General features: G+C 44.0%; 2 protein-coding genes and 1 long non-coding RNA gene across 5 annotated transcripts in view; 1 reads left to right on the top strand and 2 right to left on the bottom strand.

The window, feature by feature from the left end:
- Positions 1-27535, bottom strand: part of DHTKD1 (dehydrogenase E1 and transketolase domain containing 1) — a 118608-nt gene that overhangs the window by 64925 nt on the left and 26148 nt on the right. The window lies entirely within an intron of this gene.
- On the top strand, positions 990-9344 carry LOC310744303. The gene is made up of 2 exons (XR_014539513.1): positions 990-2666; positions 8588-9344. It is a non-coding gene; the product is annotated as an uncharacterized lncRNA (long non-coding RNA).
- On the bottom strand, positions 9327-27042 carry SEC61A2 (SEC61 translocon subunit alpha 2). Of its 2 annotated transcripts, XM_083575248.1 has the most exons (12): positions 26922-27042; positions 24673-24740; positions 23246-23311; positions 22694-22772; positions 20958-21089; positions 20539-20648; positions 19668-19821; positions 16527-16687; positions 11309-11506; positions 11009-11200; positions 10824-10900; positions 9327-10420 (listed from the first exon to the last, which is right to left on the bottom strand). In XM_083575248.1, the coding sequence occupies exons 1-12, from the start codon at positions 26926-26928 to the stop codon at positions 10234-10236; spliced, it is 1431 nt and encodes a 476-aa protein (XP_083431374.1). In that variant the 5' UTR covers positions 26929-27042; the 3' UTR covers positions 9327-10233. The 2 variants fall into 2 exon arrangements, with proteins under 2 accessions (XP_083431374.1, XP_083431375.1); XM_083575249.1 differs by lacking the exons at positions 22694-22772; positions 23246-23311; positions 24673-24740; positions 26922-27042 and adding an exon at positions 21378-22529.

Genomic DNA, 27535 nt, shown 5'->3' with positions numbered 1-27535 from the left:
AAAGACTAGCTTTGTGAGGGGCTGGAATCTGGCTTATTTGTAAATCAGGTATTACTTGTTTTTTCTCCCTAAGCCAAGGGCCTTAGATGGAAATAGGAAAACAATGTACAGTGGTACCTCGGGTTAAGAACTTAATTTGTTCCGGAGGTCCGTTCTTAACCTGAAACTGTTCTTAACCTGAGGTACCACTTTAGCTAATGGGGCCTCCTGCTGCTGCCGCGCTGCCGGAGCATGATTTCTGTTCTCATCCTGAAGCAAAGTTCTTAACCTGAAGCATTATTTCTGGGTTAGCGGAGTCTGTAACCTGAAGCGTATGTAACCCGAGGTACCACTGTAAATGCTTTCCTGAAGCAGCTGCATGCATTTGATAATTAGCTTCAAATTGCAGGGTTTCATCAAAGGTGTCCTAACGAGTGGTTACAGAACAAGGAGAACTTCCGTTTCAAAGCTACTAGCCTAGATTTCATGTCCAGTAATTCTAAGGTATGGATAAGAAAAGTCACACGCTTCCATATCTGGTAGATGAAGGCTGCACATTTCTGATCAATATTATCACTGGAGGAAGTAATATTGTTTGCCTATTTGTACTAAACATAAATACCATATTGGCCTAAATATAAGCATCAATTTTTCCCCCAAATTCTGACAGTGAAAAGTTAAAAGTGCGGCTTAAATTTGCAACTTTACAAAAATGGGCTTTTACGATATTGCTGCTGAAACAGACATATGGTAAAATGGAATTTGAGTGTGAGTGCCTGTGGAATTTTAAGGGAGCGGCTTATATTCAGGTATTGTCTTTTTTTCTCCCCCCGTTCCCTGAATTTTAAAGGTGGAGCTTATATTCAGGCCAATACTGAATAGTTTACTGACTAAACTAACATTTTGTCTAGTCAGTAATTTAATATTTATGTCTAGTATAAAAATTTTAGCAACATATTTGGTATTAAACCAAGCAGAGAATCATTACAAATAGCTTTAGTTAACTTTTTACATTAGCAGAATATATTTGTAAGAGAGTCTTTTATTGTATCGGATATTTTAAAAAAGGTAAAAAAGGTAAAGGACCCCTGGTCCAGTCAAAGGCAACTATGGGGTTGTGGTGTTCATCTCGCTTTCAGGCCGAAGGAACCGGTGTTTGTCCACAGACAGCTTTCTGGGTCATGTGGCCAGCAGGACTAAACCACTACTGGCGCACAGAGGACCATGACGAGTGCCAGAGCACACAGAAATGCCGTTTACCTTCCTACCGCAGCGGTACCTATTTATCTACTTGCACTTTGACGTGCTTTCGAACTGCTAGGTTGGCAGGAGCAGGGACCGAGTAACGGGAGCTCACCCCGTCGCAGGGATTTGAACTGCCGACCTGGTCAGCAAGCCCTAGGCTCAGTGGTTAGACCACATCGCCACCCACGGATATTAATATTCATAATGCAGCTTTTGAAAATGAATTTATATTTTTTTAAGAGCTGCCCTTTTCAAAGGCAGAGAGCTCATGTGCTTGTTACACGAGACCAACGCTGCAATCCTAACTACTCATAATTAAGTCCCATTTAATTCAGCGGTGATTACACCTAAGTAAGTGGGACTAAGATTGCATCCTGTGAAACTAAAACTCCCTATTTCAAATCCAAATTCTTCCATGAACACTTTCACTCTCCTGTTGGAAAATAATGCTGTCCTAACCTTGTGAGGATGCTGCAAGGGTTTTTACATAGGCATTGAATATTCTCAAGCACTATAAAAAGTTGAGTACTGTGTGATATCAACAACCCAGTCATAGCTACATTTAAGCAGTGTGTGTCTTAAGTATATGGTGCGAATGGGAAAGTCCACTTATTCAAGAGAATACAGTACAAGCTTTTGAACCTTATTTGGGGACTAGATAAACATCTTGCTTTGGCAGCTTTAACCCAATAGCTTGCCTGATCGGCAGCTGCAACACTTAGTAATTAGATCTGGACTGAAATTACACTCTGTCTACTTCTACATTCTGTACTCATGCTAGAATCCAAGTAACAGCCGGACTCCACTCATTTAATAGAAACATTAAACTCATCCTATCAGTCTATGGTACTTCTCTTAAATTATCAGGAACACACACTATGGTATGTGCATAAAGATAGCATCCTCCTCCAAGACAGGGATGCAGCTGTCTATAAAGATTGTCCCAGTCCATCTTGCCTTCTGTCTTTTGCCCAATGTATCAGGGAGAGCTGTCTCACAACTTGGGATTAACAATGTACATGCACTGTGTGACAAGATCATATGGTCTACTGTGTATCTGAGGAGATCTTTGTTACAGTCACTTCAGAAGTTAGGCAGGTGCTTACCAGGGAGAAGATGTCTATTGTGGTAGCAGCTTTGTTTTTGAATACTGGCCACAGAGATGTCTTTGTGGCACTATCTCAAGAGTCAAGCTCTTGAGTCAGTGCGGGCATTTTCTCACATTGACTGTTGCTTGTAATAGTCTAGAGTTTTTAGCTTGTTTTTTATTTTTTGTTGGGGTGGATTTTTTTTAATACAGCAAGACATATGGTATAAATGTTTTAAATAAACACAGAGTGGCAAGGGGCATTGTGAGTGCCCTGTTGCAAGCTGTAGTGCTGCCAGTAAGGATACAGGAGACTGTGAGGAGAATCAGAGCTTATAGGGTTAAACAGCTCAGAGTACGTCCGGGGATCTGTTCTTTGTGTTCAGTCTGCTTTCGGTTTTGTCCGAGACTGGAGACAAGATGCTGTCTCCCGAAGGTGTTGATTTATTGTTGCTGCTGTACATAAATAAAGCTTCTTAGATTAGAGAAGAAGCCGCGTACAGCCTGTTTTCTGCACGCTCACACACAAGAGCACACACTGTGTTTACTCTGCTACAAGTCCAGAAAAGCTGAATGGCAGTGGAAACGAACCAGACTCATTCCTCATTACTTCACAGGTTATGGGTGCTAGCCTTCCAGGTTATGGAGGTTTTCAGCCATGCCTGTGCTGTGTCTGTGTGAGAAGAGCTGCAAAGTCCAGCTAGGGATCCTGCCATTCTGTGTGCTTAAGGCAAGGCATTGGAACTCGCTGGTGAAGGAGGACCTCACTGTGGAGATCGCCTCTTCAAGGACCAGCTGGCAGGAGCGTGAGTAGGCTAAGCCCCAGAGAAGATGGCAGAGGCTCAGGAGACCTTCAGTGTCCCATTTGAGAGGCTCATTGGGCACAACAGGGAGGATTGGTCCTGAAGTCAGGGCCTGGCTTACAGGCAAGGGGCTCTGGGAATGTATGCAGAACGCCCCAGTTCCTGCACTGGCGGGTGCAGCTACAGCTGCAGCTGCAAGAGTAACAGCCGCTGCTGCATTGAGGAGAGACCAGAGAACTATGGGCCTTCTGGTGCTCAGTTTGGTCTCTTCCCAATTGCCCCATGTTGATGGGCTAGGGACCAGCCAAGAGGTCTGGCAGGCTCTGGAGACAGTGCACCTATGCACTACAGCAGGAGCCAAGATTCATGTGACAAGGAGTCTTTTTGAGATGAAACTACGTCCTGGAGAACCTGTTAGAGACCACAGTACGCATATGCTGGCTGTGTTCAGTAGGCTGCAGCAGCTCAATGTGGCCCTTTCGGAAGAAGAGTTTATATTCTTCTGAGTTCTTTGGACAAATACTATGAGCATTTGTGTTTAACCCTGGAAGCCATGCCAGTGGAGCAGCTGACGCTAGAGTTTATCTCAGGGAGGCTGTGTGATGAGGAGCAACGCCGGGAGAAGATGGAGGGCGAGCAGGCTCAGGCTGTCCTGCATCCAGGAGTGGGGGTGCAGGGAGAAGTGAAGAAACAGTGAAAGCTTTTTTGTCTCATTTTCATTGTGGTCAGACAGTGCCCAGTGGAGCCACAGGAAGCCTCCAAGGCTGTTTCCCAGGGCAACCAGATTAGAGGCGCTGCCAAGCATGGGAAGGCTCAGAGAGGCCCCAAGAGAACTGACAGAAACGTCGTCACAACACCACCTGGCTGCTTCTATGGCAACAGTGAAAAACTGTGACCAAGGCCACGTGCTGAGCTAGATGATTGACAGTGGTGCCAGTCACCATCTAATGCCCTCTGCTGGTCTTTTGAGGAACTGCAGGGCTGTGACGACAGGACAAAGTGTGACTCTTGCAGATAGTTCCAAACGTCAATTGTGTCTGGCTCCATTTATGCTTCTTTTTTGCAGGCGGAGATTGAGGCCTACATCATGCCAAAGATACAGTGCTGTTTGCTATCTGTTTCTTCTCTTGTCAATGATGGTTTCAAAGTGTGTTTTGAGGATAATGTTCTATTTCCAGAGGTGGACGACAACTGGTCAGTGTTGAATGCAAAAACAGGCTGTTTGTTCTGGAAACACCTATTGCAGGTAAAGGTCCCACTGAGCCAGCACAAGCGCAGTGTGCTAATGTTCCTGTCCACGATGGGTGCCATCATCTGTGGCACCGAAGAATGTCACACATCAACTGGGGGTATGTGAAGATCCCAGGTTGCACTGAGGGGTGCAAGTGCCAAATACCTGGATTGCAGGGCCTGCAAGGAAGCTAAGGTTCAAACATGCACTTATCCTAGGTCTGACAGGGTAACCACAAAACCTTTTGAGCTAGTTCATGCAGACCTTTGCGGCCCTATGCAAGTTGCCAGTCTGGCTGGGGCCAAATTTGTGTTATCTCTGGTAGACGATTTCCCCCAAAATGGGTGGGTGTTCACTCTACAGCACAAAGGAGAGGCTGCTGCCTTGGTGAAAGACTGGATCCCTGCAGTTGAACTACAGTTCTCACTGAGGGTCCGAAGCTTTCAATCAGATCACCACCAGGTTGGTGCTGCAGAACTTCTTCCACCAGAAAGGGATACGCCACAGGTTGACAGTTGCGCATTCTCCTCAGGAGAATGGGGTGGCAGAATGTCAGAACTGAATGCTGCAGGAGGCAACAGAAGCCATTCTGGCAACAGAAGCCAGCGCTTTTGGGCGGAAGCATGGAAAGTCGCGAGCTTCACTTTGAACTGCTCATACAGTTCTGTAGTAGGGGACACGCCCTATTTTCTGCTTCATGGTAAGAAGCCCAAGGTGCATTTCTTCCGTGTGTTTGGATGCAAGGCTTGGGTCCTTGTGCCAAAAGCCAAACGCATAAAGGGTTGCCCTAGGTCCCAAAGAATGATCTTTTGTGGGTATGAGCCGGGGACCAAGGGGTGGAGGTTTGCTTATCCAGAAGGCAATCAGTCTAGGATTCTAGTCAGCAGGAGTGCTGAGTTCTGTGAGCAAAGTGGGTGGACACGCATCTGTGGAAATCCAGACATTCTTTCAGAGTCTGCTTGACTCTGCTGAGGAGGAAGAGACAGAAACTGATCCTGCTGTTGAGGATCAGGTCCCTGACCAAGGGCAGGAACAGGAAAGGGCATATCCTAAAGCTGTTAAGCTAGAGCAAAGGAGTGCACCATTGCCCACAGGTTCAGCTGAGTCCAGAAGGAACAGTAAGTCAGAGGGGCAGTCCTCTGAGGGCAAGGACACACTAGCTGGCCCTAGTGGGTCAGAGGGGGCAACTGAAGTAGTGCTCAGACGGTCAGCTCACGCTACAAAGGGAAAACCACTTGAAAGGTTTGGTGTCACTAGCTTGTGGGTTGGTTTGGCTCAATGTGAACCAGCTTTGAGGAGGTTCAGAAATTGCCTGAAGCAGAAGCCAGGAAATGGCAAGAGGCAATGAATAAACAGCTGAGCTCAATGGAGTCTCTAGATGTGTTCTCTATCACGACACTGCCAGCAGGCAAGCAGGCCGCGAGCAGCCGTTGGGTTTACCGTCTTAAACCCACGGCAACTGGAGAACCACAGTACAGTGGTACCTCAGGTTAAGTACTTAATTCGTTCTGGAGGTCCGTTCTTAACCTGAAACTGTTCTTAACCGGAAGCACCACTTTAGCTAATGGGGCCTCCCGCTGCTGCCACACCGCCAGAGCACGATTTCTGTTCTCATTCTGAAGCAAAGTTCTTAACCTGAAGCACTATTTCTGGGTTAGTGGAGTCTGTAACCTGAAGTGTATGTAACCTGAAGCATATGTAACCCGAGGTACCACTGTACAAGGCTAGGCTAGTAGCCAGAGGTTTCACGCAGCGGAAGGGGCTGCATTACACTGAAGTGTATGCTCCTACTTCCAGAAGTGAAATTCTGCATATGCTCTTAGCCGTTGCTGCACAGAGAGGTCATCAGGTGCATCACTTTGATGTGGATGTAACCTATTTGAACTCAGACCTAAAGGAGGATCTGTACATGCTCCCTCCAGGGTTTGAGGGCAATAGGCCAGATGCAGTGTGGAAGCTCCACAAATCCATTTACAGCCTGAAACAATCGGCCAGGAACTGTAACTTGTGTCTGAATGAAGCCTTGCAGGGCATGGGTTTCAAGAAGAGTCTTGCTGACAGCTGCCTGTACCTGAAAGGGTCAGGAGAGTCACAGGAGCTAGTATCGGTGTTTGTAGATGACATAATCTACGTGGCCAGGACTGAGAAACGGGTTCAAGGTTTTGCCAAAGAGTTTGGGAAACGTTTCCAGCTCAAAAACCTAGGTCCAGTGAAAATTTACCTAGGCGTCCAGGTTGATAGAACCCAGGACGAAAGCTTCTCAGTCAGAAAGGCAAGATTGAGCAGTTGCTTGAGAAGTTCAAAATGTCTGAATGTGCAGGGGTCAGAACACCCATGGAGACAAGCTACGTGAAAGACAGTAAGCTTGGGGAACATGCTGAGTTCGAAAACACTGAGATCTTTCAGTCAGCTCTGGGTAGTCTGTTGTATCTCTCCCAGTGGAGCAGACCTGACATAGCGTTTGCAGTGAATCTGCTCTGCAGGGAGGCTACAAAGCCAAATGTGAGTGCCTGGAATGGTATCAAGAGGGTGCTACGATACCTGCAGGATACCAAAGATTTCTGCCTCAAGCTGTCAGCTGAGGGTGAAGCACAGCTCACCTACTGGGCGAATCTGGAAGACAGGAAGTCTGTGTCTGGAATGGTAATAAAGTTTGGGAAATCTCTAGTTCGGTGGAAGTCCCGAAAGCAAAGTCTCATTGTGCTTTCCTGTACTCATTGTTCAGTGAGTTGTCAGATTGGCTTCATTATTATCAAATAAGAGAGGCCTATAATTTGGACAAAAAAATTGGCTTTCAGGTGGGGAAATCAAAATTGGAAACAGAACTGTTAGATCCCAAAACTAAGATACTTTCAAGAATGTATAACTTGCTGTTAAAATGGAATACGCAGGATGAAACGGTTAAATCTGCAATGATTAAATGGGCACAGGATATCGGTCATAACATCATGTTTGCTGACTGGGAACAGTTGTGGACCACAGGTATGAAATTTACGGCATGTAATGCCTTAAGAGAGAATATTATGAAAATGATATACAGGTGGTACATGACCCCAGTCAAGCTTGCAAAAATATATCATTTGCCCGATAATAAATGTTGGAAGTGTAAAGAAACTGAAGGTACATTCTTTCACCTTTGGTGGACGTGCCCAAGAATTAAGGCTTTCTGGGAAATGATCTATAATGAAATGAAAAAGGTATTTAAATATACCTTCCTGAAGAAACCAGAGGCCTTTCTTCTGGGCATTGTCGGCCAATTGGTGCCAAAGAAGGACAGAACTTTCTTTATGTATGCAACAACAGCAGCAAGAATACTTATTGCAAAGTATTGGAAGACACAAGATCTACCCACCCTGGAAGAGTGGCAGATGAAGATGATGGAATATATGGAATTGGCGGAAATGACTGGCAGAATTCGAGACTTGGGAGAAGAGGTGGTGGAGGAAGACTGGAAGAAATTTAAAGACTATCTTCAGAAATATTGTAAAATTAATGAATGTTAAAATTATGTTCGGATTGGCAATAAGTGGTATTCAGCAACAAAAGTTAATAAGAATATGCAAAAATGAATTGATAAATGGATGAAAAGATAGAGTCATAATATGTTAGGATATAGAGTTAAAATAAATGAAAGAGGGTAAGGATTTGCTGAATTGATTATGTAATTGGGAATGCAAAAAGGGGAGGTGTGAGGAGGTCAAGGAAACAAGCAAATGAGCCTAAAAATATCAAAAAATGGATTTGTGTTTTGTATTTTCCTTTTTTTTCTTCTTTATGTATTTTTGAATTTTTCTTTTTCTTGGTTTTTCTTTTATTCTGTAAATCTTTGTTTTTTGTAAAACTCTAATAAATATCTTTAAAAAAAAAAGAACTCTGCAGGGAACTAGAGTTTTACACTTGTTTGGTCCAAGAAATCTGTGGGGATTGTTGTTTGCCCATCACTGGGAAGACAATCAACTCTATCTGAAGTTGGCAGAGTCTGGACAGTTCAAGTCCAGAACCAAACATTTAGACATACATTTCCAAAATGTGTGTCAGAGTGTCCAGACAGGCTTGCTGAAGCTGAAGTACTGTCCAAGCCAGCAGAATCTGGCAGATGGGTTTACTAAACCTTTGAGCTTCCAAAGACACAGTGAGTTCTGTGCAGGGTTGCTTTTGGGGTAAGTGATGTTGCTTGCATTCCCCCAGCAGTGCAGGACGAGAGGGGTCTGAGGAGAATCAGAGCTTATAAACAGCTCAGAGTCTGCATCCTGCCCACTGGGGGTGGTCTCCATCCGGGGATCTGTTCTTTGTGTTCAGTCTGCTTTCGGTTTTGTCCGAGACTGGAGACAAGATGTTGTCTCCCGAAGGTGTTGATTTATTGTTGCTGCTGTACATAAAGCTTCTTAGATTAGAGGAGAAGCCGCGTACAGACTGTTTTCTGCATGCTCACACACAAGATCACACACTGTGTTTACTCTGCTACAAGTCCAGAAAAGCTGAATGGCAGTGGAAGCGTACAGGACTCATTCCTCATTACTTCACAGAGACTCCCATGCCATAGATACTGCACTGTTACAAACCAGGATAGTAGAACTCTGCTGTTAAAAACTTTTATGGACTAAACAGAAGGTGAGAAGGCTGTGGCAACACCAAATGTAATTTTACACACCTTGAGAGTAGCAAAATCAATTCTTGGCTTGGGGGCACACCAACTAGTTTAACAAAATAAAAATCATGGTAAAGCAATTTGCACATAGTAAGAACAAGTACCAGAGCCCATAAATCTCTAGTGTAGAAGGGGAAGAAGGCTGTCTTCAACAAGCTAATTTCTCTTAGCCACAGTTTTTATAAATCCCAAATGAGAGGCCCACCTTACAGGCTCTGGCCCACCTTACAGGCTCTAGTAAAAGTATTTTCATCCAGCCAATGTTAAGTCCCTTGAGTTTAATGGGAGAGTTGAAAGTCTAGTAAGTAAAGCATCTTGCACAACAAATAAAGCAACATTTTAATTAAATAAGTTTATTGTCTAATGTTTACACTGCTTACACTGCTGCCAAGAAGCACAATGATTTCTTTTTCAGCATGACTTGTTAATTTCCTCTGCTTTAAGACCTAGGGCTTTGAAAGAAGAAGGGGAGAAGTTTCAACAGTATCGATTCCCCCTGCTTCAAAGAACACATGGGTCTATAATAAGGCAAAGCAGCACTTAGAAGGCTGCTACTGGCTGCTGGGAATCTTGGATAAGGACTTCCAACCTTACTCCTCCCATGTGCCTTCACAGATCCCAAATTTGCAAGTGAGATGGTTAAAATTCTCACACACCCCCTCCTGGCTTCAAAGCATGGTGCTTGCAAGGGAACATGGCAAAGGTATCAGACACTGACCACACACCAGAAGAGTTGGGGTATGCAACAGGTCACATTTCTTTAAGTTGTATATCAAAAGGAATTCATGTAAATATATATTTCAGGGGGGAAATTGCATGTACTTTTTTAAAAAAGCTCAGGGATTCTCACATGTGGCCACTTGGAACTCTATTGTTGTGGTTCCCTTTTGCCAGTGTGTGCAGGTACATTCAAGCCTTGTGATGGAGTGTCCAAAGTGTTCTCTACTAGCAAAATGGGCATCTTTTGACTATTTCCACAGGAAGGCAGATGCACTATTTTCCAGCATCACAGGCAACAATGGAGATTTTTTTTTGTATTTTTAACCCATGTAAACTCTTTATTCTTAAGGCAGCTGGAATAGAAGCTGCACACAGGCATTGTGCAATATCTATTATGAGAAATATGGCAAGTAGCACTTGGAACGGGGGTGAGGGCGGGACTGGCATTACTGGAATAAAAGATTGCATGTCATCAAAATACAGGAGTTCCTTTCTTACACGTCACATGGTATCTCAACATTTAGAAAAATAAAGCACCCACCCCTCCAACCTCTGCCTGTTCTTTGACAAATATCTCAAAATATTGATAAATAATGGTGACAGCAAGCAGAATGCCAGTGCCTGAGCCAATGGCACCAAGGAAGTCCGCTAAGACAGAGAGGGCCCCGATGCACAAGCCTCCAAATGCAGCTGCTGTGGGGATGTACCTGTGGGAGGAAATCACTTTTAATGTGGGCCTAGCAGGCTGAACTCATTTTTCTGCACAGGTAAGTCATTATGGCTTCAATCCTAACCCCCATTAAGTTAAACTAGACTCATGAAAATGAAAACACACCTCTTGATTCACCAGAGAGGCTGAAAAAGCTGTAGACTAGTTAATAACAGCCTGAGTTTGAATCATTTCTACCCACAAAGTCCAATATTTCTTTATGATTGTGACTGTAGCAACAAGGGGCAGATAGAGAGGCAGCAGGATTGAGCTGGAATGCATCTGTGTTCTGCCCCCAACATATAGTCCAAGCTTAAACATGCTTACTCAGAAGCAAGACCTGTTGGGTTCCATGATCTTACTCCTTAGTGGGTAAACTGGAAATTCACAGCAACTCTTACCTGTTTAATTCATGAACCATGGATGTATCCCTGTGACCTCTCATCACCATTTGCTGTTCTTTCAGTTGCTTGGCAACCTGCAGAAACATGTGTATCAGGTGGCTGCAGTGTTCTGATAATTAGAAACTAGCCTTGTGCGGAGAACAGCAGCAAAGGTTTAGAGAACAGTCATGAAAAATACCTACATCTTTTGCAGATGATCCTGACACTTCAATCCATGTCTTGGAGAAAAATGCACAGGAACCCAACATAAATATGATATAAACAATTACATGGACAGGATCCTCAAATATAGCACCCATGGATTCTGGAGGCGAGAGGTAATAGCAGAGGCCTCCAACAGGGTAGGCACGTGCTGGACCACCACCAGTGACGTCCTGGATAGGAAACAGTAAACACACCAGCAACATGAGTGCCTTTGCAGATCAAAAGCTAACTTACTGCTACTTGTAAAGGCAGCATTCTAGGAATGGGTGAATACTTACCGCCCACTGCCCAAGTAAGTTTACCAAGAAGTTGCCACTGAACCGCACAGACAGCATTTGAGAAATAACATAGAGGTTGGAAACTAAGGCAGACTGAAGAATGATGGGAATGTTGGAGGTGTAAAAGAGTTTGATAGGATAGCTACTGTATTGTCCGCGATATCGAGCAGACTTGATTGGGAGATCAACACGAAATCCCTTGGGGAGGAAAAAAGAAAAGTTAATCACTAAGCTATAAGAAAGTCAGAAATGCATTCACTAAGAAGTCACAGAAATTGTTAAGGGGCTTGGAACTTTGGACTGGATTATTTGCATTTCTGTTACAATTAACCAGAACTGGCCATCTGTGATCCTGAGTCCAAGGATTTATCAGGTCATGCCTGCACGTTGAAGTCTAGATGCCAGAAGCAAAGGTTTTACCTAGTTTTTTCTTATCAATATACAATTCCTTGCTCTGCAATTAATTGTCATGAGCAGAACTTCTCTGTGGCCACTCTTTCACCCTCCATACTCCTTGTCTGAGTCCTCCATCCCTTCCCCATCCAGACCACTCCACATTTCAAATCTCCGCTGTCTTTTCTTAAGCTCTCTTGCTTCTCTAGATGCACAATTGTGCCTCTCCTTTCTTTCTGCCCTTTTGCACTCTCATAATCAAGAATCCCTCCAGCTCAGCCGCTACATACAAGGACTCTTCTGCCTGCCCCATGCCTCTTTCCCCAATCAGAACCAGCTTTTGAACAAAGGAAAGTTCTCAAAAGTTGTTTGTGGCACCAGACCCCACTTCTGTTTTAAATCAAGTCCCACTAGGTATGCCCAAGCACCCAGTATACTGACAACAGCTCTTCAGATCCGGACCCTCCTCTCCCTCTGCATTCTCCGAGTAAACAGTGGAACTTCAAATGAAATGGATCAGCAGTAGGTTCAGACACACAAAGAGGAAGTACTCATTCACACAAAGCATATTTAACTTCTACAGAACTGACTTCCACAGGATGTCTGATACCCAGTGGCTCAGATTGCTTTAAAGGGAGATTAGAAAGATTAATGAAAGCTAGACACCAGAGAACACACAATGAACGAAGAGTGTCATCTTCACACTCTGTGTAGCCAGATGTTACTGGGGTGCATGGAAGCCACATGGACTAGATGGAACCTTGTGGTTTGCTTCAGCAGGGGGTTCCTCACATTTTCAGAATCTAGCAACAAAGCTAACCATCACACAATTCTGTTATTTCCAACACTGACACATTTTATAATTATACAAGGAGTTCAGAGCAGCCTCCCATCCAACAGGGCCAAACCTGCTTAGCTTCAGCACTTAGGAGTGGGTCATGAACTTTCAAACCATTATCTGGGTCAAATCAAGCTGCACTCTATTTTAGAGACAGTTACAAAGCAAAGCTACAGTATCCAAAAGAAAACAGTCACCGGTGTTAACTACTGTAACACCACTCCAAATGAAAGTGTTGGTGCTGATCTTTAAAGCCCTCAACAGCCTCGGCGCAGTGTACCTGAAGGAGTGTCTCCACCCCATCGTTCCACCCGGACACTGAGGTCCAGCGCCGAGGGCCTTCTGATGGTTCCCTCACTGCGAGAAGTGAGGTTACAGGGAACCAGGCAGAGGGCCTTCTCGGTGGTAGTGCCCGCCCTGTGGAACGCCCTCCTATCAGATGCCAAGGAAATAACTATCTGACTTTTAGAAGACATCTGAAGGTATTCCAAATCTACCCTTTTGTAGTTTTTTCATATCAATAATTTTTCCCAGTTTTCAGGCTTCCTCTCCAACTTTTGCCTAGGAACATCCCCTTCCTCAGTTCTCCCTGTCCAAGACTCTATTAGTTCAATTGATTCTGTTACCCTTTTAATGCTTTGATCCATTCAGGTTGTAAACTCATCTGTTATTTTAGCCATAATTTCCTTCATCTCTCTCATAAATTCTTTTTTCAATTCAGAAAAAAGATTCACCTATTCAAATTGAAATTTATCCCCCGGGTCCTGTACTTGGGCCCTTCTGTCCAAACTCAACTCTGACTGTTTAATCATTGTCATATTTTCGTCTTTCCGTTGTTCTCAAAACAGCCAGTTTTCACCACCACCTTATCAGTTTCAAGACCATTCCATGTAAGTTCTCAGTAAACAGTAACAGTTTCTGTGCTTTCCCACTACACCCCCTTCTTTTGACCTGTTTACTTTATACACATATGCAGTTTAACATAAAACCCAAATTCTATGTTGATATTCATATATAACAAATATCTACCTTAAGAAAGAGTCAGAAACAATATATCCATAAGTATTACCACTTAATTGTCCAGGAAAGAGTACTAAATTCAGCATCCAATTTTCAAAAATGTCTCAGGGTAGAATGAAGAGTTGCAGCACTTGAAGATCCTTATAAATAGATATATCAACTGTTATGTACTGAAGTTCTCACCCTGGGCCAGCAGGGGGATACTGTAGATAGTTATGCAAATGAAGGATCGAAAGTGACGTTCAGTGATTGGATAGTTTGTATGCAAATGAAGGATCGAAAGTGACGTTCAGTGATTGGATAGTTTTAGAAAGTTGCTACAGTTACGTTGTTCTGGAGCTCTATATAAGCAGGCTGACTGAGCCCTTCAGTTCAGTTCTGTTCTGGCCTCTGAATAAACAAGAGCTGTTTGAAGAATCGTCTGATATGTTCGCCCACAACTTAACACTGGAGACGAGGATGGGATCAATGGACATCAGAGCACAGCCAGATGCGGTCACCCTCTGAGCAGAGCTGAATCACTGAGCGAAATCACTGAACAGAACCAATTCAGAGCTGACTGTTCTGGCTAGAGCATGGTGTTCCATCCATCGCCCTCCACGCTGGCATCGGAATCATGCCTTCACTTGTGCCTCTACTGCCGTTTGCGCCAGCCTCTGAATCATGGGATTCTTACCTCGCTCGGTTCGACTGCTACCTCCAAGCCAATGAGCTGACAGAAATATCAAAGGAGCGGAAGCGGGGCCTATTCCTCAGCCTCTGTGGGCCTGAGGTGTTTGAGACGGCCCGAGCATTGGTTGCGCCTGAAGCAGTCCAGGCAACACCATGGGACACGATTCAAGAGAAGCTCCGCAACCACTACGTGCCAAAGCCGTCCAAGATTGCTGCCCACCATGCATTCTACCACCGGAACCAGGCAGAGGGGGAGTCAATCAACAACTACACCACCGCCCTCCGACAGGCTGCAATGCACTGCGAGTTCCAAGACTTAGACGATGCCCTGATGGAACGAATCATCTGCGGGGTCCGGAACATCCGTCTGCAACGGCGTCTCCTCACCAAGCCAGACCTCATGCTACAGAAAGCCATTGAGGAGGCCGTGGCCTCGGAAGCTGCCGAACGCTCTGCCCAGGAGATCCGCGAGGCCAGCAGCCCGTGTCTTGCTAGGGAGCCAGTTCCAGTGCATCATGAAGAGGCCAGCAGTGATGAGGCATCCTCCAGTGAAGACGATGACGTGCACCAGACAAAGCGGGAGCGCAGGAAGTTCCAACAGAAGTCCAAGGGCCAATCAGAATGTGCAGGCTGCGGAGGCAACCATTCCCGTGCCAAGTGTCGATTCAGAGATGCCATCTGTCGAAAGTGTTCCAGAATCATAGAATCATAGAATCATAGAGTTGGAAGAGACCACAAGGGCCATCGAGTCCAACCCCCTGCCAAGCAGGAAACACCATCAGAGCACTCCTGACATATGGTTGTCAAGCCTCTGCTTAAAGACCTCCAAAGAAGGAGACTCCACCACACTCCTTGGCAGCAAATTCCACTGTCAAACAGCTCTTACTGTCAGGAAGTTCTTCCTAATGTTTAGGTGGAATCTTCTTTCTTGTAGTTTGGATCCATTGCTCCGTGTCCGCTTCTCTGGAGCAGCAGAAAACAACCTTTCTCCCTCCTCTATGTGACATCCTTTTATATATTTGAACATGGCTATCATATCACCCCTTAACCTCCTCTTCTCCAGGCTAAACATGCCCAGCTCCCTTAGCCGTTCCTCATAAGGCATCGTTTCCAGGCCTTTGACCATTTTGGTTGCCCTCCTCTGGACACGTTCCAGTTTGTCAGTGTCCTTCTTGAACTGTGGTGCCCAGAACTGGACACAGTACTCCAGGTGAGGTCTGACCAGAGCAGAATACAGTGGCACTATTACTTCCCTTGATCTAGATGCTATACTCCTATTGATGCAGCCCAGAATTGCATTGGCTTTTTTAGCTGCCGCGTCACACTGTTGGCTCATGTCAAGTTTGTGGTCAACCAAGACTCCTAGATCCTTTTCACATGTACTGCTCTCAAGCCAGGTGTCACCCATCTTGTATTTGTGCCTCTCATTTTTTTTGCCCAAGTGCAATACTTTACATTTCCCCCTGTTAAAATTCATCTTGTTTGTTTTGGCCCAGTTCTCTAATCTGTCAAGGTCGTTTTGAAGTGTGATCCTGTCCTCTGGGGTGTTAGCCACCCCTCCCAGTTTGGTGTCGTCTGCAAATTTGTTTAATATGTTTCATAAGGCTTATTGCCTGAGGAAACAGCAGGAATTGGAATACTAGAAAAGTGGGAGAGAGATGGGAGGAGAAGCAACAGTAGGCTAGCCTGCAATGCCACAGAGCAGTGTGAGAGCACAGCCTCGCAGAAACACCCAGGCAGTGTTGCAGCCTCATAGGGGCCTTGGCTGCTGGAAAGGATTGCAGCATTTGTTCATTTTACCCAAAAGAACACAGTCTTGTTTATTTTATGCCAGATAAATTTATTACAGTGGTAACTCGGGTTACATACGCTTCAGGTTACAGACTCCACTAACCCAGAAATATTACCTCACATTAAGAACTTCGCTTCAGGATGAGAACAGAAATCGGGCTCCGGCGGCGCAGCAGCAGCAGGAGGCCCCATTAGCTAAAGTGGTGCTTCAGGTTAAGAACAGTTTCAGGTTAAGAACGGACCTCCAGAACAAATTAAGTACTTAACCCGAGGTACCACTGTATTTTCTCAAACTAATTTAGAATAAAAATTATCCTAACCAAAGTTGTTTGCAAACTTGAAATGTGGCCTTCCTCCTGACACAAATGCTACAGTGAACGTTCTGGTGCCTGGTGAGCTATTCACAGATCCTTTAGGGCTGTTTAGGATGCTTAGACCACGGTTCCTTCTGTGAGGGAAAAATAATTATTCTGTAGTAAGATGTACGCAGCAGACTTCACCTACCTGAAAATATATAACTACAGCAAACACAAATACTGTAGCAATCAGATTCATAAGATTAGGCAAGTTCTGGCGGTAGAAAGCCTCCCGTAAAGCACGGACTTTGTCGGTTCGTGTAGCCAAAAGGTGGAACAACGCAATGACGGCACCTTCAAATTCAGTTCCTGTGTGTACCAAAAATAATAAACAGTAACCCCCGTGAGATATAGACAGTAGAAGCCTGGTGATAAATTTCACCAGGTGATAAACAAGATTATTTTTAATAAAAGATGGAAATGGAATTAACACAGAGAAAAAACTGCAAGGAATGAAATCTTACAAGGAACAGAATGCTAAAAAGGACTGCATACAAATAAAATAAATTGTGTTGAACTTCTGCAGGTATTACAAAAACCTCAAACATTACAACACATTTCTGTTTTTTAATGCAGAACATCATGCTTTTGTTTTATAGAATTTGGGTGTTGTAATCCAAACAGTTACAACAACTCATGACTAGATTTGGACAACTGTATCTTGACTTACTTAGCTGAGGTATGAACAAGATGTCTGGCCATGCATGCAGCCTTTTGGCTCCTCACTTTGGACAAGCAAAAAATTCCCAGGAAGTTTCCCATTAATTCTAGCTTCCTGTTTCCTCTGAGCCAGGAAGCTGTGATTAACAGCTCCAAGTAAAGCTAAGGTATTCAGCAAACTTCAAATGATAGTGTAATATTCTAGCCTATTCCAAATCTATTCCCCATAATTTCTAATTCAATCAAAATGGGAAACATGACTAATGGAAGACTTCCTAGCTTGTTTTTGTGACCAAAAAGATTGTTGAGAGCTCAGATTAATAAGCAAATTAACAATGTCTGAATTGTGATAGTGTAAAGTCATAATTTATAAAATATTTGCCCCAAAAGAATTATTAGGGTGATGCATTCTTGGGCAGCCACTGCAGAGAAGGCCCGTTCCCATGTTGCCACCCTCTGGACCTCTCAAGGAGGAGGCATACAAAGAAGGGCCCCAGATAATGATTACAGGGTTTGGGTCAGTTCATATGGGGAGAAGCAGTCCTTGAGGTATTGCAGTCCTCAGCCATTTATGGCTTTATAGGTCAAAACCAGCACTTTGAATTAGGCCCAGAAACTAATTGGCAGCAACTGCAGTCGGGCCAGGATCAGTGTAATATGCCGAACCTCTCTTGTACCTGTGAGCAACCTGGCTGCCAAATTCCACACCAGCTGACATTTCTAAACTGTCCTCACAGGCAGCACCACATATAACACTGTGCAGTAATCTAACCAAGAGGTTACCAGAGTACAGAAAACAGAAGTTAGGCTATCCCTGTCCAGATAGGGGCATAGCTGGACCACCAACCAAAGCTGACGGAAGGCACTCCGGGCCACTGAGGCCACCTGAGCCTCAAGTGACTGCAGAGAATCCAAGAGTGCCCCCAACCTGTGTACCTGCTCCTTCAGAGGGAGTGCAACCCCATCAAGAGCAGGCAGCCTTGCTTCCATCCAGTCTAGGGAACCACCCACTAACAATGCCTCCGTTAATTAAGTCTCTTCTGCATAATTCACTTTTCTGGTGTTGCCTTCTTCCAGTCAACCTCCAACAGGGGTAAATAACTCTGCTGCATCTAAGCACTGGGTGCAATTTGCTCATTTACGTGACTGCCTAATTAGGAGGCATGCTCAGAACAGTGACTCAGGGCTTCTCTGAGCTCAGATAACTCTTTCTTTTGCACACGCCAGAAGTAAACCTCTTGGTGTGCAAGAATGGAATATCCCCCCCTCCTTCCATTAACAAAAATAGTGTCCCTCAGCTATCAGTTGTCTGGAAAACAGAAGTGTTAGAGAGAAAATGCAGATAAGCAGAAGATGAAATAGTGTGGCACAGTAGCAGAAGCAAATCCAAGGAAATAAAAAATTCAGAAATCAGAAGGGAGAAACCTGCTCAGAGAGAGGGAACAGTTACAGAATCTGGGTTGCAATCCTGCATTGAATTAATTGTTTATGATTCCCACTGAGGTCAGCGGGACTTACCTAGGCACAAGTGATGATAGGATTGCCCCCTTGGATTTAAAAGTTATGCTAGCTGCTAACCTCTCAGCACAAAAAGGGCACTGCTTCTCTACAGGTAGGCCGCGACTCTGCAGCTGAAGCTGGAGAGGCTAAAACAAATAAAGTTAACATTTCTGTACTGCAGATTTCCAGGCAGACTTTTGGCACAGCAACCAAGATACCCCAACTATGGGATTATTCTTTCATCAGAAAACAGCAACTGTGCCACAGTATTTCCATTCAGCATATATTACATAAATGAACAGATCATAAATCACAAAAGGAATTTTGTTCCAGACTCCGGGAAGCTCCAGAAGTTTCACTGTGGTGGGAGGCCTCACCACACATGCATAGCAACCTTCTGCTCTGACATGATGTGATGACATGGCTAGCACAATGAGACAGCCTTCTGGACAGCGAGTCTGCCAGAGTCTGTTAAGAAACCCAGATCAATTTTGCCTCCCGCCCTGCAAAAAATAATAATCAAAAACCTGCTGCCTCCTTATCCTTTTGCAGCAGAAAATAAGGCATGCACAGTGACCTAAGACAGCGCTTCCCAATTAGCTAAGTGCTGGCGACCTCACTTTTCAAAAGCCAAGCCATGGACCCCCTACTTTTAAAAATGTTGGTATCTCTGTGGTAGTTTTTGTTATGTGCATGGTGCCACCATATCCTCCAACATGTCCCAGAGCAAAACTGGGTCACACATCTTCTGGGCTCCTGCATGTGTCAGGCAACCTGTGTGAGAACATAGTACCCCAAAACGGGGTGTCCTGGGCAGCTGGTGGGTATGTGCCACAGACCTCCTGGGTGTGTTACATGGACCCCTGGGGTCCACAGGCCACCAACTGGGAGCCAGTGAGCTGGGACATTTCGCTGTTTGTGGTTATGAAGAGATTATTATAATATCACATCTTATAAAAGTTCATTTGGTGCAAAGCTTGTGCCTTCACTATGCCATGTCTTCATTTAGTTCCCCATCAGCAGATCTCATCCACTCCGACATCCATGGTCACTCACTATATTAACCTAAAGAAAGCAGCTGACAAGCATGCATTTGGTCAGAAGGTCAGATTTTCAAAATGTACTATACCTCTGCCAGTGTTAATAGTTGTAGGACTGAAAGCCTTCCAGACAATGGTTTCACAGATGTTGGTAGCAATAAAGAGGGAAATCCCAGAGCCCAAGCCATAACCTTTCTGCAAGAGCTCATCTAGTAGCAGCACTATCAAGCCAGCAACAAACAACTGTGGGTGAAAAACACCAAAAGATCCACAAAAGTGGTTTAATATCTGATTTGCGTTGTTCAAAAGTGGGCCACATTTGCTATCAGAGTTGCAGTTCCTCCTTCTGTCATTCCAGTTGAGTAAAGGAAGTAACAAAAACCTCTGGAATCATCACTAAAATGTATGCTGCAATTCATAGCATAGATGCTTGAAAGAAAATCTCACCAACAAGAATAGTACCAAAATCAGAGGAGCTAATAAGCACTGTCAAAACAAAGAATGGTGTATTATCAAATATAAAGATAGTTAATTGACTCCTGGTTGTTCATTGGGAAGTGCAAGTAGTTTTTTTTTTAAAAAAAGATCTTATATCTGAAAATATTTGACATTTTGTTTTTACATATGTCTTGGTCAAATCCCCTTAATAGCACAAAGAAAATAATTATAGAATATTATCTAGCTGGTACAGCACCTTGGTGAGTGATCTGAGAGAAGGTACAAAATAAATTAGAACTTTTAAGGAAGTTTTGCTTCCCTTTATTAGTATACTGATTGAGGGACATATAGTTGATTTGAATTTATTTTTAATAATGAAAAAATATTTTTTTATTTAACAAAATTTATATACCACTTCATTGTAATAAAAGCTCTAAGTGGTTTACAAGAAATATTAAAATTAACAATAAGAACCAGTTACAAAGAATTATTAACTATACTTAGAGTATTCAGAAGGCATACCTGAATTATAATCAGGAGACAAATTCCAGCCCCCATTTCTGCAGGATCTCCATACATCCCAGTCATGACATACACAATTGCTTGCCCAATAGTAATTATCATTCCAAACACTGAAACAACAACAAAAGAGGCAGGTATTCCCTGCTTGTATGACCTAACAGACATAAGTAAAGTTTGATTTGATTTTGATTTAAACTGTCTATTCTGCTTTTCCAACAATAAATGTTGAATGCAAAGCGGCTCAAAATAATCACAAAAGCACTGAAATCAACAAACATTACAATCACTATACTATCAGACACAATCACATATAAATAAAGCAAACAACAACAAATTCATCAAAATGGTTACTACAATTCAATAGAGCATTAGCTAAGAAAAGAGGAAGTTTCCATTATGGCAAAGATATTAATACTCACACTTCTGAGCGCCATTAAAAAGGGCTCTGTCTTTTGGTGTGTCACCAACTTCAATGATCTTGGCTCCAGCCAGTAACTGCATAATTAAACCAGATGTCACAATGGGAGAGATACCTAGCTCCATCAACGTGCCTGCAAAGGAGAAGATACTCTTAACAATAGTGTAAACTAATACAAAGACTTCTTACAATTCCTTAAATACTCCAAAGTCTCAGTTCACTGCATATTTCCCCACTAGCATTGTCTTTCAAATCTAATTGGTCACATACCTAACCACAGTGCTGGGCTTTAAACACTGCATCCAGAGTGCTTGCAGTATTAAACAGTATTAAGGGTGGAAGAGTATTTCCACAAACAACATTAGCTGCTCTTAAAGGCACAAGAGAGCACACTAATTTAGTACAAATTAGAAATAAATACCTTCCCTCCAGGTCTCCTAGACAATATCAAGATTCAACTGTACACTGTCTTTAGCATGGCTCGTATTATCTGGAATGGGCTGGATAATCTCTTTCTCTCCATGGCCTCATTTTGAGAATTCCTTGCTCTGCACTACATAGTTAAAATCAGAAATCTTACACAAGAAATGGGAGTCAGATGTGGCACTTTCAGAAATATAAGTCACATACACACACCCAGTTGACAGGTTCAGCAGGCGGCTTCATTGGCTACTGGATTTGCAAGACCCCACTTGGAGAAACAGAGAAAAGAGAATGCCCCCCCTCCAAGTAAAACTAGCTGCTGACCCTTTCTCCAAGAGACCTGCACTGATGGTATATATACATACATACGTACACACTGTGCTTTTTCCTGGGGGGACACAGGGGTACGCATACCCCTAAACATTTTGTAAATCTAAGTTTGGCCCCATTGAGGGGCAGTATTTCAAAATGAGTAGGAAAATGAGAAAACCCCTGAACATTTTTTTAGAAAAAAGCACTCTGTGTGTGCACGCGCTATAGCATGTGGTCTTCCAAGTAAAATTAGCTGCTGACCATGTATCCAAGAGATCTGCAGTGATAGGGAGAAAAACATTTTGCAAAATATAGGTAAAAATTATTCACATACCAAAATACAGTAATTTTGAAACCCATCAAGTACTTTCCAAACTCTAACAAAACTTACTATTTAGCTTCTCAGTACCAAAGACCAAAGACCAATGCAAATTGTAATTTCAAGATAAAAAGAGCACTTGTCAATTGCACATTCTCATTAATGTGACCCCAACTACCATACTTCTCCATCTATAAGACGCCCCCTTGTATAAGGACCCCCCCCATTATGGAGGACTAAATTTTAAGAAAATGAGGGGAGATGGCCCAAAGTTGTTGAGCCTCTCCCCCCACGCAGCTGCAGACAGGAAACACTCCCTAGATCGTTTCCCATGGGAAACGGCAGCGGGGGAAGTTGCGCTCCCTCCAGCCATCCGGTTTGTAGGAGCGCAACCTCCCCCGATGCCGCCACGTGTGGGAAACGATCCAGGGAGTGCTTCCCATGTGCAGCAGCATCGGGTGAATTTGCGCTCCTGCCAAAGAGCTGGCTGGTGGCGCACCGCTTCTCCCCCCGCCCCATGCCACTATCCGTGTATTGGACAACCCTGGCTTTTTGACGTGATTTTTGAGTCACAAAACCTCATCCAATACATGGAAAAATACGGTATGTGCACCATGAGCCATCTCCAGACGGTAAACCAAAGCCAGAGAAAAGACAGCAGGAGAGATGATTAGAACCCTGACCTCTGTTTGATGCGAGAATGACTCTCATCCAGTAGAAAGGATCTGCGGAGTCAGAGGACATTATTCCAAACAATGGTATCTGCAAGATTCATAGCAACATTACACTTAAAATATATAAATGAGGGAATCCCCTCCCCCCACACCACCACCCATCATCCATTTGTTGAGCACAGACAAATATAATACTGCAATAATCAGCAGTTTACTTCAACTTTCTCAAGCATATGGTTGCTGGTTAAAGCTTGAAAACAATGTAAACCTATACATGTCTACTCAGGTGAGCTTAATAGGACTTACTCCCAAGTAAGAGGATACAGGATTGTGACCTGAAACAGCCCCAACAGAAAGAATGTTAAAAGCCCCAGGTTATTTTCAAGCCAATATCATAATTCTTTGTGTGAATAATTCACTGAGCTTTTTTCTTTTCTTTTAAAATGTGAATTGTTGGTTGATTCTAAGAGGGTGCTTTACTTTTGGGACTTTTTTTCTGCATGGCAATAACCCTTACTGTCTCCAGCCGTGTGTGCCAGTTATTACCACATTGATACTTACCTGGCAGCATACTAGAAAAATGAAGAGGGTGATAGCTGTCCATAAAACCTTTTCTCTGAACTGAATCTGCAGAACACAATGAAAAAGAAAGAAAAAGGGAAAAAGAGAAGTCTGGCAGGCCAATAGTATAATGGGCAGGCCAATAGCATAGCGAACATACAATAAAGCAGCCCTAACTGGCAATTTAAGGCAGACTTTTATTTAGACACTGGCATGCAAGTAACCAGGGTAGTCCCTCCATATGTCTGTCCAGCACAGAAGGACACAGCTCTCCATCTGTCCTCTGACAGCCCCCAAGAGGTCAGTCCATATGTTCTGTGGCTTAGTAACCTCCATGGGCTTGATTACAAGGCTATGCTATCAGGGGTATACAGTATTCACATTTCACCAGTCCAGAAGGTATGTACAAGCTCTGACATGGGAGCTAACTTGCGTATCTCCAATACTGAGGAGAGACAATGTCTGTCCTTCCAAAGTGGCAAAGGAACAGGAAGCACTAACAGTTTGCACGTCCTGTTGTACAACAACAATACATCTGACCCTTAAGTTCTTACTTAAGGGGCAAAGTAAAATGCTTATTCCACTGGACTCATTGGGCTAGGCACTGCAATCTAGGTAGGCATATCTACTCAGAAGTCATGCCCATTAAGTTCAATGGGGCTTACTCTCAGCTGTAATCAAAACCATCAAGTCAGCTATGATGAGGCTTGATGGTGTGACAGAGCCAGGGGGGCATCCACAGTCCTGCCACTCATGCCAATGAAAGTGGAATGTGAGGAGAACAGGAATAAATGCTTCTTTGACATACCAGGTCCCAAAATGGCACAGTGAAGAGGCTCGGAAGAAGCCCATTGTAGTCACGGGACAACAGCAAGTCCAGCTCAGGACCCTGTAGCTTGTGCCCACAGAGTGGCTTCTCTCCCCACCCTGGCTAGAGCAGGGGTATTGCATCTGTTTGGGAGCAGTGCTCCCTAGCTGGCAGAGCTGAGTAGGGTTTGGAAGAGAGACACCTCAACCTCATCCCAACCACCTCCAGTATGGAGGCCTGTGGGTTGGGACTGCTCTGTTGGTTGTGACCAATGTTTGCTAGATTGTGCTCCGTGTAACTAGACCAAAGTAAACATAGGGCTACATCAATGGAACATGTCAGCACCTAAACAATCACTTCAACATAGAGGGATTTTTACACATTTAGATTTTTGAAGAACACAACTTGCATCCCCAAATACAAACTTTGTCACAATGTCAAGCAAACTAAAGGCCTGTATACAGTATTCCGAAGAGCCAGAAAAACCTAAATAGGTAGTACATAGCCTAAAGAAACTACATGATCTCAAGCATGTTTACTCAAAGAAACCCCACTGTGTTAATTCAAAATGCATTTGATCAACATTGCACAAATAAGAGACACCATGATGTGCACTTACTTTTCTTTCTGGCTTCTGGATTTCCGGAAGAACAGCACAGAATGGCTTAATAACTTCTAGAAATTTGACTGTTAAAGAAGAGAAATATTAAAACAGCAGAATGTAGGTTTTGACCAGTCCAAGAAAACATTTCAATTTCTCATACTAGTGTATGTTCCTGACTGCAAATATATGCCCTGGTTTGATGGGGGGACGGGATGGGATAGAATCCCTATTTTCATCAGCTCTATCTTATATATTAGTGAAATAGAACTTTGGCCACAAACTAGGTTACACACTTTTTAAAAAGTGAAAACTCAAATCCTTTGTATGCTAATTTGTGAGTGCATTTAACTGAATTCAATATAACTTACTTCCAAACAAACACACACAGGAACAGGCTACTGGTCACAGTGGGAGAATTAAGCATATGCTTAACTCTCCCCCATTGAACTCAAAAGGATTTAAGAGTGACCTAATCTTTCTCATCTCCCAAAGTTGGGATGAGGGAGGTAAGGATCCATCCGTCTTCTGAGCTGGATCCAGTTTCCCACCCCTGATCTAAGCAAAGGGGAGCAGCTTTTGACAGCCTGGTGCCCTGTAGTTGTTTTGTACTACCATCAGTTGATGGGAGTTGTAGTTCAAAACATCTGATTGAGAAAGTAGTCCATTGTCTACCCCGGATGGGGCTGCCCTCTCCTAGGAGCAGGTTCACAGTGGGGTGTGTGTGTGTGTGTGTGTGTGCGCGCGCACTTCTGGATCCATCTTTGTCACTGGCCTCTGTGGCTAGAAGCATTTTTTACTAGCATTGACTGGTAGGATCATTCCTGGACCAGGAAAGCTCAGCCACAGCAATTCATGCACTGGTTACATCAAGACTGGATTACTGCAAGGCGCTTTATGTGGGGCTTGCCTTGCGCTTGATCTGGAAGCTGCAGTCAGTGCAGAATATTGCAGCACTACTGCTGACAGGAGTGAGACCCCATCAGCATGCAACACCTGTAACTCAGAGAGCTCCACTAGTTGCCAGTTTGCTACCAGGCCAAGTTCAAGGTGTTACTGTTAGCATACAAAGCCCTGAACAACTTGGCATCACTTTACCGGATAAATCACCTGACCCAAAATATGCCCACTTCATCACTTCAATCTGCAGAACTTGTACTGTTACTGCTGCCACATAATAGTATTTGTTCTGCATTTATAAGAAACAATCTTTTAGTGTGGCAGCACCAAAACTTTGACACTCCCTGTCTCTTAACATCAGGCAAATTACTTCATTGTACTCTTTTCAGTGCCTGCTGAAACATTTTTGTTTAGATAAGCCTACCTAGATATGTAGGACATTGTTGTGTTTTAACCTGTTATTAGTTTATCACTGATTTTAATTTTTTGTAATATTTTAGTCATTTTCAGCTGTTTTTACCAATGATTTTATTTAATTCTTTTTGTAAACTGCTTAGAGGTTGTTCAGAATCAAGCCTTGTATAAATTTTAAGAAATAAATAATATGAAATAATTGAAACATCACAATCTGTAAGATTAACATCACAATTTGCAAGATGGTTCAAAATGATTTCTGAGCTAAAACATTTCTTTTCCACTTGAGATGCTTATGAAGAAGATAATTTATTAAATTTGTACACCACCCTATAGCCATAGATCTCAGGGTGTTTCACAATGTATCGTATATGATATGCATCTTCAAATATCTAAAGGGCTGTCACATGGAAGATGGAGCAAGCTTGTTTTCTCTTGCTCCAGACTCGAGTCTAGAATCCAAAACAACAGATTCAAGTTACAAGAAGAGATTCTGACTAAACATCAAGAAGAATTTTCTGGCAGCAAGAGCTGTTGGTCGGTGGAGCAGACTTTCAGAAGTGGTGGTTGACTCTTCTTCCTTGGAGATTTCGAAGCAGAGGCTAAATGTCCTCCTGTCAAGCATGATTTAGCTGAGGTTCCTGCATTGCGGGGGCTGGGCTGGGGGGGCTGGATTAGATGCCCCCTGGGGTCCCTTCCAACTCCACGATGCTCCAGACTGTTGCCTCGCTCACTCTTGACCCCTTAAAGCAAAGGCTGCCGTTTCCCCTTTGGCCCTTTTTGCATTGCCGCGGGGGGGGGGCCTGCGGGGCCCAGAAGGGGCTCCTCTCGCCCCGCCGCTGCCCCCTCCCTCCCCCGCCCGCCTCCGAGGCAGCCGCGCAGGACCAGAAGCCGCCGGCCAGGACGCCCCCCCTCCGGCCCCCGGCCCGCTCCCTCCCGGCCCGCCGACTCACTTCCCATGCTGGCGGAGGCGGCGCCCGGAGGAGGAGGAGGAGGAGGAGGCCCCCCCGCACTCGCCGCCGCTGCTCACGTGACCAGTGACGCCTTTTCCCGGCGCGACCGAAACTCCGGCCACGTAGAGCCACGCAAAGTGGAGAGTCGCGCCACCTTATTTCCTTGTTTACATTCGCTTCTTTAATTGGAGGGGCGCTTTAATTTAATTTAATTTAAATTTATTTATATTTGTGTAATAAAATTGACGGGCGCTTTATGTATTTACTATTAAATTTGAGGGGCGCTTTTATTTATTTGTTTAATTTGACGGGCTTTTTATTTTTCATTCATTTATTTATCCGCTCCAAACCGGTGCCAAACTGCTGCAGTTGTTTTCAGCCTTTTGCTGCGAAAACTGCGTGTTTTGAAGTGTCCCACCGGCTGAGAAATGCTTAATTAAACCTGGGGTCAAACTATCATCCCAAGGCCTAACATTGTCTAATTCACTCCAAAGTGTGGCAACAATTTTGCCGCGAAAACACGACGTTTTACAGCAGGGGTCAGCAAACTTTTCCATCAGGGGGCCGGTCCACTGGCCCTCAGACCTTGTGGGGGGCCGGACTATATTTTGAAA

The sequence above is a fragment of the Podarcis filfolensis genome (genome assembly GCF_964270895.1).
Source record: "Podarcis filfolensis genome assembly, chromosome: 10".
Lineage (NCBI taxonomy): Eukaryota > Metazoa > Chordata > Lepidosauria > Squamata > Lacertidae > Podarcis > Podarcis filfolensis.
Note: the sequence above shows the minus strand (reverse complement) of the source record. Positions and strands in the feature narration are given on the sequence as shown.